The sequence below is a fragment of the Panthera onca genome, chromosome C2 (assembly GCF_046562875.1).
Source record: "Panthera onca isolate mPanOnc1 chromosome C2, mPanOnc1 haplotype 2, whole genome shotgun sequence".
Taxonomy (NCBI): Eukaryota; Metazoa; Chordata; class Mammalia; order Carnivora; family Felidae; genus Panthera; species Panthera onca.
In genome coordinates this window covers 124,022,448-124,042,384 of record NC_138347.1, presented here as the reverse complement: position 1 = coordinate 124,042,384, position 19,937 = coordinate 124,022,448, and the positions used below count along the sequence as shown (strand labels likewise).

At 37.8% G+C, this 19,937-nt stretch overlaps 1 protein-coding gene across 1 annotated transcript in view; it reads right to left on the bottom strand.

The window, feature by feature from the left end:
- COPB2 (coat protein complex I subunit beta 2) overlaps positions 1-19,177 on the bottom strand; it is a 30,662-nt gene extending 11,485 nt beyond the window's left edge. The window contains exons 1-10 of the mRNA XM_060638785.3: positions 19,056-19,177; positions 12,742-12,879; positions 9,193-9,279; positions 8,868-8,994; positions 7,875-8,023; positions 5,638-5,784; positions 4,680-4,779; positions 3,920-4,062; positions 3,208-3,407; positions 1,208-1,318 (exon numbers count right to left, since the gene is read on the bottom strand). Of these exons, the coding sequence (XP_060494768.1) occupies positions 1,208-1,318; positions 3,208-3,407; positions 3,920-4,062; positions 4,680-4,779; positions 5,638-5,784; positions 7,875-8,023; positions 8,868-8,994; positions 9,193-9,279; positions 12,742-12,879; positions 19,056-19,058 (1,205 nt within the window). The 5' untranslated portion in view covers positions 19,059-19,177. The remainder of the gene's footprint in view (positions 1-1,207; positions 1,319-3,207; positions 3,408-3,919; positions 4,063-4,679; positions 4,780-5,637; positions 5,785-7,874; positions 8,024-8,867; positions 8,995-9,192; positions 9,280-12,741; positions 12,880-19,055) is intronic.
- Between the last annotated feature and the right edge of the window lie 760 nt (positions 19,178-19,937).

The following is a 19,937-nucleotide window of genomic DNA, read 5'->3' as shown; positions in this document are numbered from 1 at the left end:
GTCACTGAAATGTTCACTTAAAATAGTACATTTAATTCTGTATAAATTATACTTCAATAAAGGCAACTTAAAAAATAAAAACTTTTGTTAAGTGGCTCAAGAAGTTAGCCACATTTGGCAACAACTTACAACACTGTGTATATTCAGGCGTCTTGAAAAAGGGGGACTGTGGCTGTTGCTGGACATTCAAGAGTATTTAAGGAAGTGATCTGATGAGTGTTCCTATCAAGATAGGAAAGATGCTGAATAGGACCTTAGCTGGATAAAGCTAAAAAAAGAAAGTGAACTATCAAAACAGAGAGGTATGGTGAGAGAGGTAAGAATTCATGAACTATAATTTTGTTTAGGATGATAACAAAATACATTTAGAAATGGAACTGTGTATATATGAGTGTATTTAGGAAATTTATGAAAAGATCAAAACAAATTCCTACTCTCAGTGTATCTTTTGTTAAAAAATTTAAAAACATGCATCTTACATGCAACACTGAGGCTCAGGTTACTCTGTTGAGGGCAGGGGCAATAAAAAAATATGGAGGAAACAAAACTAAGATAACTATGAAGATGTACGTCAGTTGTGTGGTCAGGTAGGGGGGTTGGGGGGAAGTCCTGGTGTTTATTATGAGCACAAAAAGGAATCAAAAAAGAACCACTCAGTAACCAGTATCTAGAATAATTATAAGAAATTATAAATAACCAGTATCTAATATGATAATTCAGAGTTAAATGATTTTTCCTGTTTTTAATAAGAATATTTTATGAACACTCTAAATTCAAACAGAATTTGTTTTAAAAATAGGGGGTGGGTAACATCACAGAAAATATGTTTTAAAAAAGATTCAATGAAGTTAGCATCAAGATGACATCACACTGTAGTCTCTCCCAACGAGCTCAGGATCCTGCAGCAGCTCAGGACATCAGCTCATAGGGAAAGCCTACCTCGTCTTGAGCCCATAAGCACCAGGCCCAAATGCAGGCTCCATCAAGGAAATGGGTGCTGGGCCCCCAGTTTAATGGGATTAGTGGATCAGTCTGAGTGAACCTGCTGCATACTGAACACAGAAAGGGCAAAGACAGCTCTGGTGAGAACTGTTCTTGAAAGGGAGAAGCACAGCCAACACCGAGCCCTGGGAACATGATTCATACAGCCGCACACAGATGACCCATCTGCAGTCAGGGCCAGCGGACAGCACAAGCCAAAACTTACTCTGAAGAATCATGGGCCCATGCAAACTCCTGGGCAGATCCAAAGCTCTTGTTTCTCAGGGCCATTGCTGTATAGATGATGTACTCGCCATCACCACACACCACGACAAACCTGGAAATTATGGAAGCCAGAGAGAGAGAGTAGGATCAATGACACGTGGAAGTTATGAAACACTGATTCCTCTGCGTAATAAAATATTTCTGATGACAAATGCTACTTCGGTTGACTTTTTTTAAATTTTTTTTTTAACGTTTATTTATTTTTGAGACAGAGAGAGACAGAGCATGAATGGGGGAGGGCCAGAGAGAGGGAGACACAGAATCTGAAACAGGCTCCAGGCTCTGAGCTGTCAGCACAGAGCCTGACGCGGGGCTCGAACTCATGGACTGGGAGATCATGACCTGAGCTGAAGTCAGCCGCTTAACCGACTGAGCCACCCAGTCGCCCCTTCAGTTGACTTTTATAATTGAATCTAATATCTTCTGAAGTTATACATTTCTTCAAATACAGAGCTAGACATAAATATTTTATCAACAAATCCCAAAACATATCATGAACATGGGCACTTGCTGAAAATCTTACTGCAGTGGCCTTCTCTTATAAGCAAAGGAGACTTGAGGCAGGAAGACAAGAATGGCTGCCGATGCACAGGGGGAGGATTCTAATAATACAACGGATACTTGTTGAGCACCAAGTTGTCTAGAACTTTGCTCATTACATTTACACCATTAGGAGGCACTATTTGTTGCAAGACTATCTTATTTTTAAAGCACATCACTCAAATGAATAAAAATACTCATTTTTAATGACTGTTAAGTTTATCAAAATAGAGTATTTTAACATTTAAATAATCAGTAAAAACAGGATGTTGCACAGTCGAGTAACATTTTCTCCACAGATATAAAACAACTCTATTTAAAGTTGTATTGGCTGTATTGGCTGCTACCAGATTGCCAATGCTGAAATGCAAAACTTACAGGAAGAAAAAGCTTTGTGATATTTATAATGCATTCTTAATCTTCCTAAGAAAATTACATTAGAAATAACTGTGGATGCCATTTACTGAATGAGGCAGCATACCTGGTTTACATAATTTGTCTTTTTCAATACTCAGCACAGAATTATAAGATGCCCAGATCTATTGTAAGTGACTTTTAAAGAACCACAGGCTTAATTAAAACTCATGCTTGAAACTCCTCTCTTAACAAGACGTTGGGTGCTTTCTAAATCTTAAGAAACGAAACTGATGGTTCAAATTATAGCTAAGAAGCAGAATTATTACCAGTCCCCAAATTGTTTCTTTTTTTCTAATATAATTTATTGTCAAATTGGCTTACATACAACACCCAGTGCTCATCCCAACCCAAATTGTTTCAACGGACACAAACTTCAGAGTCTGCTTTTCTTCTTAAGTCAGTAAGTATTTAGAGCACCTAAGTACATGTTACCTGCCCTCAGAGAAGCACAAGGACACAAACCCAACACATTTAAAATGAGTAAATACAGGGGCGCCTGGGTGGCTCGGTCGGTTAAGCGTCCGACTTCGGCTCAGGTCATGATCTCATGGTCCGTGGGTTCGAGCCCCGTGTCGGGCTCTGTGCCGACAGCTCAGAGCCTGGAGTCTGTTTCAGATTCTGTGTCTCCCTCTCTCTGTGACCCTCCCCTGTTCATGCTCTGTCTCTCTCTGTCTCAAAAATAAATAAACGTTAAAAAAAAAAATTAAAAAAATAAATAAATAAAAATAAAATGAGTAAATACAAAACTATTTAACTGTTCAAAATTGCATGGTGGGACAAAGCCAGGAAGGCAAATATGCTTTCCCCTTGCATGCCAACTTAATCAACTGGTAGGGTTGCCTGTGGCCATGCTGAGGATTGTGAGGCCAGGGCAAAAGCTCATGAGGAATGCCCACCCTAGAGGAAGAGCAGCATATACTGTGGATTTGCAAACCCACATATCTAACAACACAGAAGCTCAGAGAGAGATTGTGGTTGACTTACCGCCCATTAGGATTGTGCTGAATGGTCTGAGGGTATATTTCACAACTGCCCATATCCTTTACTGCCAGTGGCAGTCTTTCTCCATCTTTAATTTCAGCATCTCCCATTGCTTTTAGGTTGGCCTGCTGGACTTCTGAATGCTTGGCCCAAATTATCTTTCCATTGGCATCCATGGACATGGCAGGTTCCTCCCGACCAAGCTAGAAGAATTAACAAATGGCTCGTAGCAATAAAAAGAAAACAAAACCACAAAATAAACACTTTCTATTTTTGTTTAACAGAGGGCTCCATCCTTTCACTTTATTTTTTTTTAATTTTTTTAATGTTTATTTATTTTTGAGAGAGAGAGAGAGAGAGAGAGAGAGAGAGAGAGACAGAGCATGAGAAGTGGAAGGGCAGAGAAAGAGGGAGACACAGAATCCGAAACAGGCTCCAGGCTCTGAGCTGTCAGCACAGAGCCCGACGCGGGGCTCCAACCCACAAACTGCGAGATCCTGACCTGGGCCGAAGTCGGACACCCAACCAACTGATACGCCCAGGCACCCCTCCATCCTTTCACTTTAAACCTCCAGTGTTTAATCTCTTGTGCTTGCTTAATGAAAGAAGAGCCAGTTTAATAAAACTGGTGACTTGGAAGATGACTGTACAAAAATACAAGGAAAACTGCTTCCACTATGTTCATTTATTCAGAGACAGTATAATTAGAGATTACCTTAACAATGATGCTCCCTTCGTCATAGCCCAGAGCGACATTGTTGGACCCTCTTAAACTGGCCACGCACCACACCCTCTCCATTCCATAATTTAATGTGCTCTCAAGGCGATACGTGCTTGAATGCCAAATACGCACGGTTCCTAAAAAGAACAATGTGAATACTCCCTTTTAATTTGAACATCTAACGATGGATTAGGTCAGATGAACCAGCCACAGCGAAGTCCTTTTTATTAGCTTCCTGGCAGCGTAAAGTTTTGATCTACAGTCTGTAGGTGATTTTATCAAGTAACAAATAAACAGAAAATTACAGGTAAGAAATAGGATTTTCCGTGTGAAATAATGTATTTCCCGGGCACAGTGCCTACTATGTACCTGCAGATGCTTGATACACATGATCTTTTATGTTCACTATAATCCTGTGAGGTGGATATGTCTGTTCCCATTTCATAATCTGCCCAAACCACACATCCATGAAGTGGCAGTGCCTGAATCTCACCCCAAGTTTGTAGACTCCAAAGCATTGACAGGCTTTTTCAGTTTTTCGCTAGGACTTCTGGGTGTCCTCTTATTTAAATAATAGAGTCAAAACACATTAGGATGATGACGACGATGACAATAACAATGTCCCTTCATTTTATAACTCAAATATTCTATTCTAATAAAAACAGCAAATCTAATTACAATGCCGGGCACTACCTGGCTTAAATATCTACTTTGTAATTAAAAGCACAGGAATAAACATACATTTCTAACTTACCGTCTTCTGAACCTGTGATGATGATTGGCAACTCAGGATGAAAACTGGCACAAGATACATTTTGGGCATGTCCCTCCAGTGTCTGCACACAAGTTTTATTCTGTAATCAAAAGACAGCAAGACACAGAAAACATTTTTTGTGTGTGAAAAGTAAGTAACTTATCTTTAATTTTTCCAGTGCACATACATTATAAATGATAGTAGTAATGACAATCTAAATAGTATTTGACACAGAGAGTTTTGAAACACAATTATCTTGTTGTGTGCATACTTTCTCTAACTCTTTGATAGTACAGGGAAATGTAATTGCAACCATCCTATTTAAAGAAGAAAACACACACACCTCAAAAGATCTGGTTTTCATTTGAATATTTTCTCACCAAATTCCTAAGGTAATGTCTTTCATATTTTTATTTCTGTACTTAAGCACAAATCTGAATAAGGTTCTAAGTAACACTGATTTTCTAGGCTTCATTTTATTAACTGTTTATGGACATTTTGATGTGAGAAACAAAAAACAGAAACTGAATCTGTCTCTTAGAGATAAAAAGCATAGTAACAAGAAATCATAACTAGGTTTGCAAAGTCTATGTGGCAAAATGGCTATAGCATGGCTGTGTCATGATATTATTAATCTGCTAGTTTCCAATTATAAACAAAAGTTTACCAGTGAGGATATCAGAAATGTAATAATTCATTTTAATCAAATGTTTAAATTTCTAATTTCTACTTTTAAATGAAAAATAAACATGATGGCATTTTATTTTTAAAACCTTGACAGGCATTTGTTTTCATTTTTATGGAGAACTCTGGGATCACTGTTTAGGTGTAAATACTGAAGCCTGAAGTTATTTTGTGCTATGAATGGAGTTCAATAACCCAAGTTTTAACTGTCCTGTAAGAAACAACGAAATCCATGTCTAACATATGGCAAAGTAAAGTTATGAAAAAACTGTACCTGATAGTCCCATATTTTAACAAGACGGTCATCTGCGCCTGAAATGAGGTATGGTTTGTCGCCACCACTGTAGTAATCAATGCAATTCACGCCTTTCTCATGTCCCTCCAGAGTGAAGTTTGGGGAGGAAGACCCCAGCTGCCACACCTTTAGAGAACAAAAGCATCTGACATTCAATATGGTGACTCGCATTTCACAAGGCAGATCCACCACACTTCTGACGTTATATAAAACACCAAAGCACAGGGGAGGGAAACTAAAGAATGTACATTTTTTTCACCCATTTGTTTCTGTTGTTTCTTACTTTACTTGAATTTCTAGGGGGTAGAATAACTATGGCATTCTCTGAAAATTCCAATTGCCAGGCTTCATCCCTAGAGATTTTTCTTTATCCCTAGAGATTCCCCAGAAATCTAGATTTTTAATAGAAACCCCAATGGTCCATAGGCTATAGTGTGAAGAGTAATACTTTAAGGGTAAGAAATGATTTTATGAGAATTTTAACATAAAGATCATGAAAGTGAATTTAAGAAGGTCTATTAAAAAGAAAATTACCACTTAACTAAAAAATTTTAAGTTGTAAAAGTAGTCAAACATTACTAGAGCACTAGTATTGAGCTTTACCTTTACAAATATTTCCTGAGTGCCTCCTACATGGGAGGGGAGGGTAAAGATGTGTAAACAAATGTTTACCATTGACTGGATCAAACACACTTTACTAGAGCCAAAGATAAGACAATTTATGTTTTCATGATATACCTAATTTAGTGACGCAAGTCTGAAACCAATTCAAAGTTTCCAACTTATGTCAAAAGCAAGGACAACCCAGCAAAAGGAAAAAAATAACGGCCAAAATGCTAAGATATTCAGAGAGGTATCATTTAATAATTATCACACAAATAACATGTATCATTGTCTATAAGTTAAAGGAAAACTAACAAAAATGTTATACAGACCTAAGTATACACATGTAAGCAAAAGTTAATGCAATATATAATTTGAAATCTATGCATGTAGAGGCATTTTAAAAATCATAATGGAAAAAGGAGTATGGCTGCACTCTTGCATCTTGTATTAAGCATCTAGTACAAGCAAGGTACTGTGTTGCTTGCTACTGAGTATCTGTTTGAGGGAGTGGAGGTGACACATAGTTCCTGCCCCAAACATCAACATTTCGGGGGGATACAGATTTCCATACACACATCAGTTATCATTCAAAATGAAGGCCATAATGGAGACAAAAGGAATGGAAGGAAGGGACTGAGCAGGACTGCCTCTGTCTGGAGATGAAATGGGTGTCTGAAAAGAGCTTCTCAGAGTAAATAATTGTGCTAAGCCTTGAAAGATAAGTAGTTCTCTAGAGGGGAAAAAAAAAATCAAAAGGGAGAATAGAGAGTGTCACAAGCAGAGGTAATAGCTGAATATGGTTATGTGAACATTCATGGCATCTCTAGAGAATGGTGGATAGACCAGGGTTATAGGAGATGTCTCATCATATTAGCTGTGGCTAGTCTTGGAAACCCTTGTAGTCCACACTAAGGTATTGGAACTTTACTCTCAGACTGGGAACTGAAAGATGAAACCCATGTTATAGAAAGATAATTGGCAGCAGTATGGAGAAGTGGAATAAGAAAAAGAGAATGGAGGCAGATGAAATTTAAATGTAAAATAGATTAACAATCAGCAGAGGTCAACAATGAATACACTAAAAGGAAACAGGAAATAGAGGAAATACACTAAAAGGAGAGGGAACAGAAGATTCTGGCATTTTTCTTATTCTGGGTTTGCAGTGGTTTAGGTGGTTTAAAAGTCTTTCAGTATACTGCTTTGATATGGAAAAACACTCCTTCCATTAAGAGCACCAAGTTGCAGTTAGAGAGGGAGGGAGCCAAACCATAAGAGACTCTTAAAAACTGAGAATAAACTGAGGGTTGATGGGGGGTGGGTGGGTGATGGGTACTGAGGAGGGCACCTGTTGGGATGAGCACTGGATGTTGTATGGAAACCAATTTGACAATAAATTTCATATTAAAAAAAAAAAAGAGCGCCAAGTTGCTACAATATTCTTCTAAACAGAATATGTCCTTCTGGATCAAAGTGAGAGATCCTATTTTGACTTCAATACAAGCTTTTGAGAGAAACTTATAATCAGGAATAACTTTCTGGGCAGCCAGGAGTAAAATACCTAAACAACTGTATTTTACCACCATAACTGATACAAATAGTGGACACCCTACCTTGATGGTCCTGTCCAAAGATGCACTGGCAAACTGGTTGTTATCTTTGGGATTAATCACAATCTGCATAACATAATGGGTGTGTCCTTCAAACACTTGTGAGCAGGACCATTTTTTATCCCAGTCCCAGAGCTTAATAAGCATGTCATCTAGACCAAAAGAAAGTCTCAAGTTAGTTGCAATTTATATTTCTTTCAGTCAGAACTAAGAGGCAGTCTTTGTGCTTTTTAAGGCAGCAAATCTAAGAGAAATCATACATTCCATGACTTAAAGAATCAGAACTGAATACATTATTCAAAATCCTTATTTATCCTAAGAATAAACTCAACTCTCTACACAAGAGCGGAGATAAGATACAGAAATTACTAATGGCAAATACAAAAGTTTCATGAGAAAATTTAAGAAAGCCTCAGTGGGCTTTACAGAATGACAAAAGAGTAACAGAAGTTTGATTAGAATCTAAATATGACTGAATAACGAGGTCGGTGACTAGGGAATAAGCATTCCTCTTATATGAATGGCTAAAAAAAGCTTTGAATTACTTCTCTCAATTTTAACTTAAAAATGTTTCAAAGAACCATTACCAATTCAATGCAACTTGTCTTAATTGCCCTCCAAAGAGTCCACTGTTTTAGATGGAATACCAGCGAGCAAAGTAGCCCAAGTATAACCTGAGTAGGGTATATGGCAATCCAGCAAAAACTCACTTACCAGCATGTAAATTAGCTTTCTGTTCAGATGTTTAATCATCTAGACCTGTAGGCCTTCCCTGACAGGAACTGGAACAAGTGCTATACAAATCCTAAGCAGAGTTGATATTTCATTAAATACAAAAGCAAGCAGCATTGATAGCACGCTAATGGATTTAAATAGTTTAAAGGCTGCTTAGAATTAGAACTCTACTTGTAATGGCAGTGAAAGAATTGCACGTCTCGCTGAATGAAAATGAATGACTCAAAGAGATGCACGTAACCAAAAGAAGTCACTTCTTACCGCTGCTAGTGAGAATGAAAGGCTGGGTTGGATGAACAGCAATACAGCGAATGTAGTCCGAGTGTGCTTCAAACATATGAACCCTCTCCAGAGTGTTGTAATTGAACACTCTGATCTGCATATCATCCTGGAAATGAAAATCTAGAAGTCATTACTACTGTTACGAAGTCAACTGCACAAGAAAAGTGGATTATAGGCTCAAGGATTAAAGTCCAAGCTTCAAAACATTACACTAATTAAAAAATCAAGAATTAAATCATGCACATTATCACTGACCAGTTCAGAAATTGAACCGAAGGGATTAGAGATTCACAGAATTACTTACCGCTCCTGTCACAACCCAATTCTTTCTTGCAACAAACTTTGCAGCTCGAACAGGAAGATCACATACTTCAAATGTTTTCACCAATGTCTTTAAAATTAATGAAAACACATACACTTTGAGTTATGAGAAAATAACTGAAGAATCTATTGTTATATTTAAAACATCTATTTATTTAGATCACTTCTAATTTAAAAATATTTTCAGGCTAAAATACAAAAGTTCAACAATCAAATGAAAAACACAGACCAATCTTCTCTTCTTTAACAGTTTCAAAACTAAAATACTTACAAAGGATAAAAGAGAGCAAATGTCCACAAGATGAAATTCCAGATCCTCTGTGCTCCAGCCTACCCTTTCTTTTCTCTCTAGCCTCACCTTTGGCTACTCCCAGCCTTACCTTTCCTCCTCCTGAAAACCTACCCACAGATCCTTACACTCCCTTTTCAAAACACAGCACCTTCATAATTATGTGTTTAATGTCAATCTTTCCTACTAAGCTCCCTGAGGGCAGGAATCTTTTCACCACTGTATTTCCAGAGCTTAGATCAGTGGCTGGCAAACAACCAGTGTATAACAACTATTTGTTGAATGAATTGGCTTAGTTTGTTTATTTATTAAAGCTTACTTATTTATTTAGAGAAAGAAAGACACCACAAACAGGGGTGGGCCAGAGAGAGAGAATCCCAAGCAGGTTCTGCACTGTCAGCATGGAGCCCGATGCAGGGCCTGAACTCACGAACTGTGAGATCATAACCTGAGCAGAAACCAAGATTCGGAAGCTTAACCGACTAAGCCACCCAACACCCCTGCTTAGTTTTCTTTTTAAAATTAAACCCGTCAACTCACAAAATAAACTCCTAAAAAAGATGCAGTTGTTTTGTACATCTCAGCAATATGTTTCCATACAAATGCTGTTTACCTGTCTTTAGTGAAGTTATGCTTTACACAGTGATTTAGATATCTCTTCAAGTTGTTCAGAATGGAATAATATACACAGGATAAAAGTAGATAACTAGGAGACCCCTCCTAGAAAGAACAGGGATAAATGCATCTTTTTGTCCTCCTACTTTGATGCCTTATTTTTTAAAATTCTGAAAATCAAGCTATCATTTTGCAGTATCTTTTTGTGTACCAGAGAGTAATGGAAAAAAGTACAATCTTACTAACTGATGAACCATGTGCACTAAATAAAAAGAACAGAAGCTAGTAAACCTGAAACTAATGTAACATCGTATGTCAACTATACTAAAACAAGCAAACAAACAAAAACTAAGTTACAAAAAAAAAAAAAAGAATAGAGACAGACCTCAAAGATTCTTCACACAAAGACATTAAATGGGGAAGCTCCAACCTGTACAGCCACTGTCAGTTGATTACAATAAAGACACTGAGAGCAGAAAGAACATGCAATCTCTAAGATGACGGACAAATCCACGAAAGCTTATGAGTAGTCAATAAATCCAGGGATCTGCTGAGCCGTACACATAAAGCAGCTGCAGAACAGTCATGGTACAGGTCCATGTTAAGTGCTATGACTGATACAAATAACACAAGAGATGGTCTCCACATTCTAGAACCTAAACAGTCTAAACAGGAGGAAAGGCTATACACTCAACAAACACTCAATGTAAGTCAGGAAAATAATGATTAATACTTGTATGGTACCTTACAGGTCTCACACACAATTTTATCTAATTGGATTTAATCCTTTTGATACTCCTGTGATATAGGGAAGGCAACAATATCATCTTCATTTTAGATAATTAAACTGAGCCTTAACATGGTTAAAAGGCTTGCCCACACCACTTAATTGGCAGGATGGCTTCAAATTCCAACATACTGATTTTTTTAATCATTGGACTCACCACCTCAAAGACGTATTTGAAATTCAAGTACATTTGAATATACTTCCAAAAACTTTTTGCCTCTTTCAAGAATTTTGCTCTCAATATACATGAGTGCCAAGTAGCTTCTGTTGGTGATAGAGGGGAAAAAGCAGGGAGAACCAAAAGAGGCAAACCATTCAACAAAGACTTACTGAGTATCTACTATAAATCTGTCAGATATGCACTTGGAGTACCAGTAGGAAATAAGACTAGGATAATCCCTGTCCACCTCAGAACCGCCATTCTTGAAGGAAAGAAGGAAATTAGACAAGTTACCAATGAGGTAAATTATGAAAGTGGAAGCAAGCGGCCCTGCCAGAGGGCACAGGAGGGCACAAAAGAGAAACATGAGGCAAAGTGGGTAAAGATAAAGCAGAGTTACGTTACAGGAAAACCTAGAGAAGGGTAAGGGAAGTACACCTGGGATTTAAAACATACTACAGTGAAATGACAGCTGAGAAATGGCTAAATGGAGCAGAGACAAGGGATCCCCAGGAAGAATTAGGAAGCGCAGTGAGGGCTCGGGGAGGCACCAACATATCTGTTTAGCATAAAATCACAAAGATTTTAAACGTGTGAATGCAGGAGTATATCAAAAAAAAAGCAATTAGCATGCATATTATCTCCATTAATACAAATGGATTCACAAGATGAAGATGTGAAATTGCAGAGGTGAGAATTCCTGATACAGTGAAATAGGGATAAATGGAATGTTCATTATTCATTAGCTCAAAAAGTAATTATTGAGCGCTTCCTAGGTGTCAAACAAAGTTATCAGCAGTAGCATAAAGCAGAGAACAAAGTGTTAATGTGTATAAATTGTCACTGATGGGGTTTTGGTTTAGTGTGCAGTCATTCTGTGTCATTAGTGACATAAGACTCTAACGGTGTTTTTACGTTTATTCCTGGCCTTGATTTCCTAAGCCTATTTTTGCCATCTTAAATTATTCAATGTGAGGTTTGTCGGGTATTAAGAACTTAAACGTGGATGTTGAAGGTAATTATTGTATAAGTAGACACAGAAGTGTATGGAATATTGCTGACTATATGTTCTGTATTTTGAAGGAAAAAGATTAAGAATGGTCAACAAAAAGGAAAACGAGACAAACCAATTTGAAGGTTAATTATTTACTCAGACGAAAAAGAGCAAAACAAGCATGTAAGGCAGACAATCCGTATAATGCATATTTTAATATGTGTAATCAAAAGCTGACTATAAATACTTCTCTGACATACTCTATAATTCATATGGCAGATTGAAAGTTATCTGCAAATAATTATATTGAGTACTTGGGAAAAATAAATAAAATTAAAAATCCCATTCTTAGGAACATTAGAATATTCAGTGAATAGAAAATTAAGTACTATTAAATACTTTATCTAGAGCAAGTGACCTTATATTGGTGGCAATTTCCTTAATTTCAAAGAAAAGTTAATACTACCTACGTCAGAATTTAACATTTAAATATTGTGTATGACAAGACCCAAACGTTTTATCCCACAAGCTATTACCCCATAAATGTTAGTTCTGCTTTACTGAAAATACTTTGTATCAATCTATTTGAGAAAGCAGTCTGCATATAGCTAGTGGATTCTATTTCTTCTCTTTCATTATAATCACTGTCTAACACACTATTTCTAAAAAGTCCTTAAAAATTCCTACCTGTGTTTCATGATTCCACACGCACACACTGCCATTGTAAAGACTTGCCAACATCCATGGCTCTGTAGGATGCAAATCCACACTCTTAACTCGATCTGATCGAGCAGTTAGCTTTCTCTTTATATCAAGTCGTAGAGGCTAAGGAGAAACATCAAAAACCCACAAAACATTAAAACATTAAATTGCTATGCCAAATAAAACATATTTGAGATCTCAACTGAAACACTACATTAACACGCATTAATAGGCCTATAAAACAATTCAGTTTTTACTTTGCTAAACTGTAGGCACAGTTTCAAGTCTAAAGCACCTACTTCTTCACTCATAAAAACATATGAGTACTTAAGTTATTTTTAATTTACAGTAGTTGTTGTCAAACTTGTTGGCTTCGGGAATCTTGTACACTCTAAAAAAATTTACTAAAAAGCTTTTGTTTATGAAGTTTATATATATTGATACCATGTGAAATATTAAAATTGAAACAACTTAAAAATACTTATTAATTCATTTTCAAATAACAAAAATAAAGTCATTACATGTTAACTTAACATATTTTTATGAAAAACAACTATATATTCCAAATAAATTTAGTGAGAAGAGTGGTAGTGTTTCACATTTTTGCAAAACTCTTTACATTCTATCTTAATAGGAGAAAGTTGGTTTCTCATATTCGCTTTGGCCTTCAATATGTTGTTCTGGTTGATGTATATAAAATAGTCTCATGAAGATATGTAGATGGAAAAAGAGAAATATTTAAATAACTTTTTTCAAACAGCTATGAATATTCTTCTTTCATACACGTTAAAACTTGACAAGTGGTAGTTTCTTAAAGGTTAGTTGCAATATGAAAACTGAAACCTGATGTGGGGCTCGATCTCATGAACCATGAGATCATGCCTGAGCTGAAATCAAGAGTTAGACACTTAACCAACTGAGCCACCCAGGCACCCCTTATTAAGGACACTGACTTTTAACTTACAAAAAAAAAAAAAAATTCTGTGGTAATGAAGAATATACTAACAGTACAATTTGGTGACACTATACCAGTTCAGTTTTATCTTCTATTACTTTTACACCAACAGTGCAAATTATCAACATAGTGAAAAAGGCCAATAGTGTCTTACTATAAGGGAAACAGTTTTAATTTGTGAACCTCCTGAAAAAGAATGGGGGACTCCTAGGAGACTGCAGATCACATTTTGAGAACCCTTGGTTTACAGAGTATCTAAGTAAGCATACATAGCATATCCACTAAATCACAATGTTGTGTCCATGTCATGAGTGTCCTATTCGAAAATATTCTAAAGTGTTATTCATGAAGTTTTAGTAATCCTAAACTATATCAATCAAAACAGTATGATACTGGCATAAAAACACATAGATCAATGGAACAGAACAGAGAACCCAGAAATAAATTCATGCATATATGGTCAATTAGCCTGCCAAAAAGAAGCCAAGAATATACAATGGGAAAAGGATGGTCTCTTCAATAAATGTTTGGCAAACTGGACAGCCATATGCAAAAGAATAAAACTGGACCACTATCTTACACCATAGTTAATTTTACAAAAATTGACTCAAAATGGATTAAAGACTTGAATGTAAAACCTGAAGCCATAAAACTAGAAGAAAACACAGGCAGCAAGCTCCTTGACACTGGTCTTGATGATTTTTTTGGATCTGACACCAAAAATAAAGGCAACAAAAGCAAAAATTAACAAGTGGGTCTACATCAAATAAAACGCTGCACAGCAAAGGAAACATCAGCAATGAATTTCATTTCATTTCATTTCATCAATGAAAAGACAACCTACTGAATGGGAGAAAATACCTGCAAATCATATATCTAGATAAGGGATCAATATTCAAAATATGTAAAGAACCCATACAACTCAAGAACAAAAAAATAAAAAATAATAAAAATAATCATCTAGTTAAAAATAGGCAGAGGTTCTGAATGGACATTTTTCCAAAGAAGACTACAGATGACCAATAGGTACATGAAAAATGTTCAATGTCACTAATCATCACAAGTCAAAACCATAATGAGATAGCACCTTACACCCATTAGAAGGGCTATTATCAAAACGACAAGAAATAACAAGTGTCAGTGAGGATGTGAAGAAAAGAGAACCCTTGTGCACTGTTGGCTAGAATGTAAATTGGTGAAGCCACTATTGGAAAACAGTGTGGAGGCTCCCCCCCCCACCCCCCCACCTCTGCCAGAATTAAAAACAGAACTACCATATGTATGACCTAGCAATTCCACTTCTGGGTATTTATCCAAAGAACAAGGAAAGCACCAACTTGGAAAGATATATACACCCCCATGTTCACTGTAGCATTATTTACAATAGCCATGACATCAAAACAATGTATAAGTGTCCACTGATGGATGAATGGATAAAGAAAACATGTAATATATGCATACTATACATATAATATTCCATTGTATATATGTACATAATACATATTACATATATTTATATATAATATTCCATTGTATACACACACAGGAATATTATTCAGCCATAAAAAAAGAATGAAACCTTGCCGTTTGTGACAACATGGATGGACCTTGATAGTATTATGCTAAGTCAAATAAGTTGGAAAAAGACAAACACTATATGACCTCACTTGTATGTAGAATCTTAAAAAAAATAAATAAACACACACACACACTAAACAGCTCAAGCTCATACATTCAGAGAACAGATCGGTGGTTGCCAGAAGCAAGGGGTGGGGATGGGCACAATGGATGGAGGAGGTCAAAGGGTACAAACTTCCAGTAATAAAATAATTAAGTCCTGGGGATATAATGTACAACACAGTGACTAGTTAATAATACTGTGTTGTATATATGAAAGTTGCTTAGACCTTAAAAGTTATCACAAAAAAAAATTACTCTAACCACGTATAGCGATGGATGTTAACTAGACTTACTGTTGTGACCATTTCACAATATATACATATGCTAAGTCATTATATTGTACACATGGAATTAACATAACATTATTTCCATTATACCTCAATAAAAAAATTGATTTCTTCAGACAAAAGTATTTTGGCAACAGTATTAGTAAATACTGGATGAATGGGATGTGTGATCAATATGGGTTATATCCATGTCCATGAAGGCCTTTGGAGGCAAATGGGAATATTTATAACATTTTAATGGATTTAAAGTTATAGGAACCTAACGTACTTAATTAGGAACCTAACTGATGCATTACTTAGTAATCTAATACAAGAACCTAATTCTAATTAGAACAATTTTAAACAAAAATTAAAATACTCTTGAGTCAGAAAATGCTAATAGTTTAAAACAGCTTCTTTCAACCTGGATTCATCTACACCACAGACAAGAAAATGATGTGAATAAAGTATTTTCTCAATTCTCCCAAGAATACTTACCATTCTAGAAAAAAAGTTAATTCATTATAAACAGTGATACCTTTGGATTTAGTCTTAATTCTCTCTTGGACGCAGATTGGGGAAGACTGATTTAAAATGTTTCCCCTTCGACAGGTTTTAAACACAACCGAAAAGTTTATTTGGCAAGTTGAGTTACTGCGGAATCTTTATTTCTGTAATCTTCCAGAATGATCATGAATGGAACAGAAATTTAAGGTTACTTTTCAACACAAAATGAAGATCACTAGATATTTTCAGCAGAGATAATTTTCTGAAACAAAGCAAACGCCTCACAAGGCTTTTATTCATCTACTACCTCCAACCCTGTTATCACTTCTATACACGCCTCTCCCACTTTTAGCAATAACCTAGATCTCTTTACTTTAAAAGATCAGAGTTCTTTGGCTCTTCTCTACAATCACCAAAAAATGTTTCCACTGGTGTGCCTTTCTCTCCATCTCAAACTCTCCACTTTCAAATCACCATCCTGACACTTCTTGGTCATTCAGGGAAGCAGGACTTTTTACTTCATCCTTTTCTCAATTTTGCCTCATTAATTTGCAGGACAAATTTCAACTCCTTTTGCTGGTCTCTTCAGAGTGAACAAACATGAAATGTCTATTGTGTGCCAGGAACCACAGTGGGGGCTTTCACGTAAGCCAGCACATCTCACACTTTTCCTCTAGCAAATGAGGAAATCCATCACTTACAAACTGTATATATTTTACCATATGGATGTTTAATGATTACTGAGTAAAAGTGATGCTATGGAAAGTTGGGCCGGGGGACTAAGCAACCCTAGAATACTTCCAAGTATCCCTAATTCACAAATCCCAGTTTAAAAAGCACATATGAAATCTCTTGTTACATTTCTCCCAACATTTAAGTGACTACTTTGAATGAGACACTGTATTAGACACTCTAGGATACAAACACGAGTAAGATATTCACACTGTACCCTTCGTTCTAAATGCCTCCATTTTCCAAAAACTGGATGCATTTGGGACTCTTTTTTTTTTTTTTAATGTTTATTTTTGAGAGAGAGAGAGACAGACAGACAGACTGTGAGCAGGAGAGAGGTAATGAGAAGGGGAGACACAGAATCCGAAGCAGGCTCCAGGCTCTGAGCTGTCAGCACAGAGCCCGATGCGGGGCTCGAACTCACGGACCGTGAGATCATGACCTGAGCCCAAGTTGGACGCTTAACTGACTGAGCCACCCAGGCGTCCCCATTTAGGACTCATCTTAAATGCTGCTGCCACCAATAAAATCTTTTGGATTACCTTAGCCAGAACTATCCTTTCCTAAGGGATCTTATAGAAGTTAATTTTAACCTTTAACATTTGTATATGTATCTCTTTTTGCTTTATAGAGTCGATTCTTCTTAAGGGCAGGGTCATTGCTTTACTCATGTCTTTATCTCCACAGCATCTTCTACATTTGGATATGGGGTTTAAGGACAGATGGTATAATCCAGGTCTAGGGAATTATGCTGCACCCAAATTTCAGTTCTGCCACTCATTTCAAATATGCAGTAATGGGCAAGTTTACTTAGAACTTCTCTCAGGTTCGACATTAAGTAAAACGGGGATAATACTTTTATTTACGTCTTAGTGTTATGAGAATTAAATTCAGTGTTAAGCAGTTAGAATAGTGCCTGGCCTATCATAACCGCTCCATAAACACTTCTTATAACTCATTCTCCCAGCTGTTGAAAGACTTAGGAGGCAAATGATTAGCAAATTGCATGGGCACATAGTAAACACTCTATGGTAAACAAGTGAAAAAATACATTCGTATTTGTATCTCATTAAAAACATTTTAAATGTATTAAAGAATGAAGGATATTTCGTTAGAAAATGTCCATTACTGAAAGCGCAGCAGATCCCAGACCAGAGCGGATCATTGGCAATATGAAGTAGGATCATTAAGAGACCTGAGATCTTGTTCAGGGACCCTTAACCTGGGGACCCAACGAAGTTCATGGATAAGGATAGGGGAGAGGTGGTCTCTAGTGAACCCACTGAATTTTTTGCAACGCTGTGTGCTTCTCTACCCATTATCCATAACTTTCACCAGTTTCCCTAAGGACTCAACCTCTGCTGTAATCCCAACTCTGCCTCAATTAGCTTTTTACAAACTTTTTTTTTTTTACCGCAATATACAGATTTTGGATTTATTAATCCCAAAGTTCTTCAAGCTCCAAAATCTCTGAACCTATGCTCCAAAACAAGTAAAAAGTGGGGGGAGGTGCAGGATAATGTTTAAATACAGAATACCGACTTTCTTACTTTTTTGCAGAAATCATATCCTCACACTATTGTACTTTTTTTCTTCTTATTAGAACACTCTTGGACAAAAGTACTTTAGGGTATTTTTGAGGGTGAGAATGACAATAAAAAAGTGCTACCTGTCCTGACTGCCATTCTTACCAGCCACTATCCTTGCAAATGCAGAAAAGCACACCAGTTTTATAAGCAACATCCTAACCCTTCTTTGCCCCCTAGAAACTTAAAGTGGGATGCCAAAGCATTCGAAATTCCACTTTGAACTCCATATACGTTTTATTTACCTATTTCAGAGGGAATGCTTTTCTGTTTAAGATCGTCAGTGCGGTCAGCACACGTTATTATAGCAAGAACAAGCCCAACATGAGAGTACGGTCAGCTGCCGCCGTGTTAAGGGCAGAATGAGGTAGTTTTGTCAAAGCCCAGGCACTGCGTCTCCAAACCACCTCAGATTCCTGGGCCCCACCGCCGCCGCCTCCCTCAAAGAACTCAAACCGAACCAGGACCCCGCAAGGCCTGAGGCGGCGGCCGCATCCGCAGCCCGCACTCCAGCAGCTCAAGGCTGACCTCAGACGAAAAGGCCCCGCTCCCTCCTGCAGGGTCTGGACCTACCATCGCTCCGTTGGTCAGAGCCCGGGAGCCCGCACTTGCCACCGGCGACGCAGACCCTGAGAGACCCACCGACCTGCTGCCAGCCGACTGACTGACGTGGAACTTCCGGGAAGCGATTCTCGCGATAATGGAAGCCAGGCCGCTAGCGCCTGCGCAAACGCGACGCAGGGTGGCCGTTTTCCAACGCCCTTCTCAGTTTCCCAGGCAACGCGGCCTTCTAAACTGTCCTGAGCCGAAGGGTTTGAGAAGGCTGCGTGTGGTCTTTAACCACCAAACGAAATGGACTCGATCCCGTGAGGGGAGACTGAGAACTAGAAACCGAGAGAGAAAAAAAAGATGAGAAAAACGAAATGCTTAATCCCTTTGGACGCTAACGGCAGGGGGAGCACCGCCGTAGTGGAGTTGTGGTTTGAGGAGCCGCGTCCGCCTCTTCCGACTCTGGCTCTGATGGGAGGGAACGGGAGAGGAGGCGGAGCACGGGTCCGACGCCTCAGTACTAAGGTGGCCAGAGAACTAGGACCAGGAAATTCTCTGCGAGCCCTGGACCGAGCGCCGAGTGAGCCTGGGAAGAAATGGCCAGACTCAGGGCCGGGCTTGAGGCCTGTAAGCTTGCAGGGAGGCCAAGAGCCTTCAGTCTGGAGCCCCCAGGAGATAGGGATTCCAATCACGCATGATCATTTGTTACTGAGCATCGACTGTGTTATTCATTTATTTAACAAATATTTATCGATCTTCAGCTGTGTGCTAGACATACTTTCCTCTCAAACCCTTCCATCAAACTGAATTATCTCCATTTGACTAATGAGGAAACTAAAGTTCAAAGAAGTGTCCCGACCAAGGCCACATAGTAAGTGGTGGAGTCGGGATTTCATCCCAGATCCA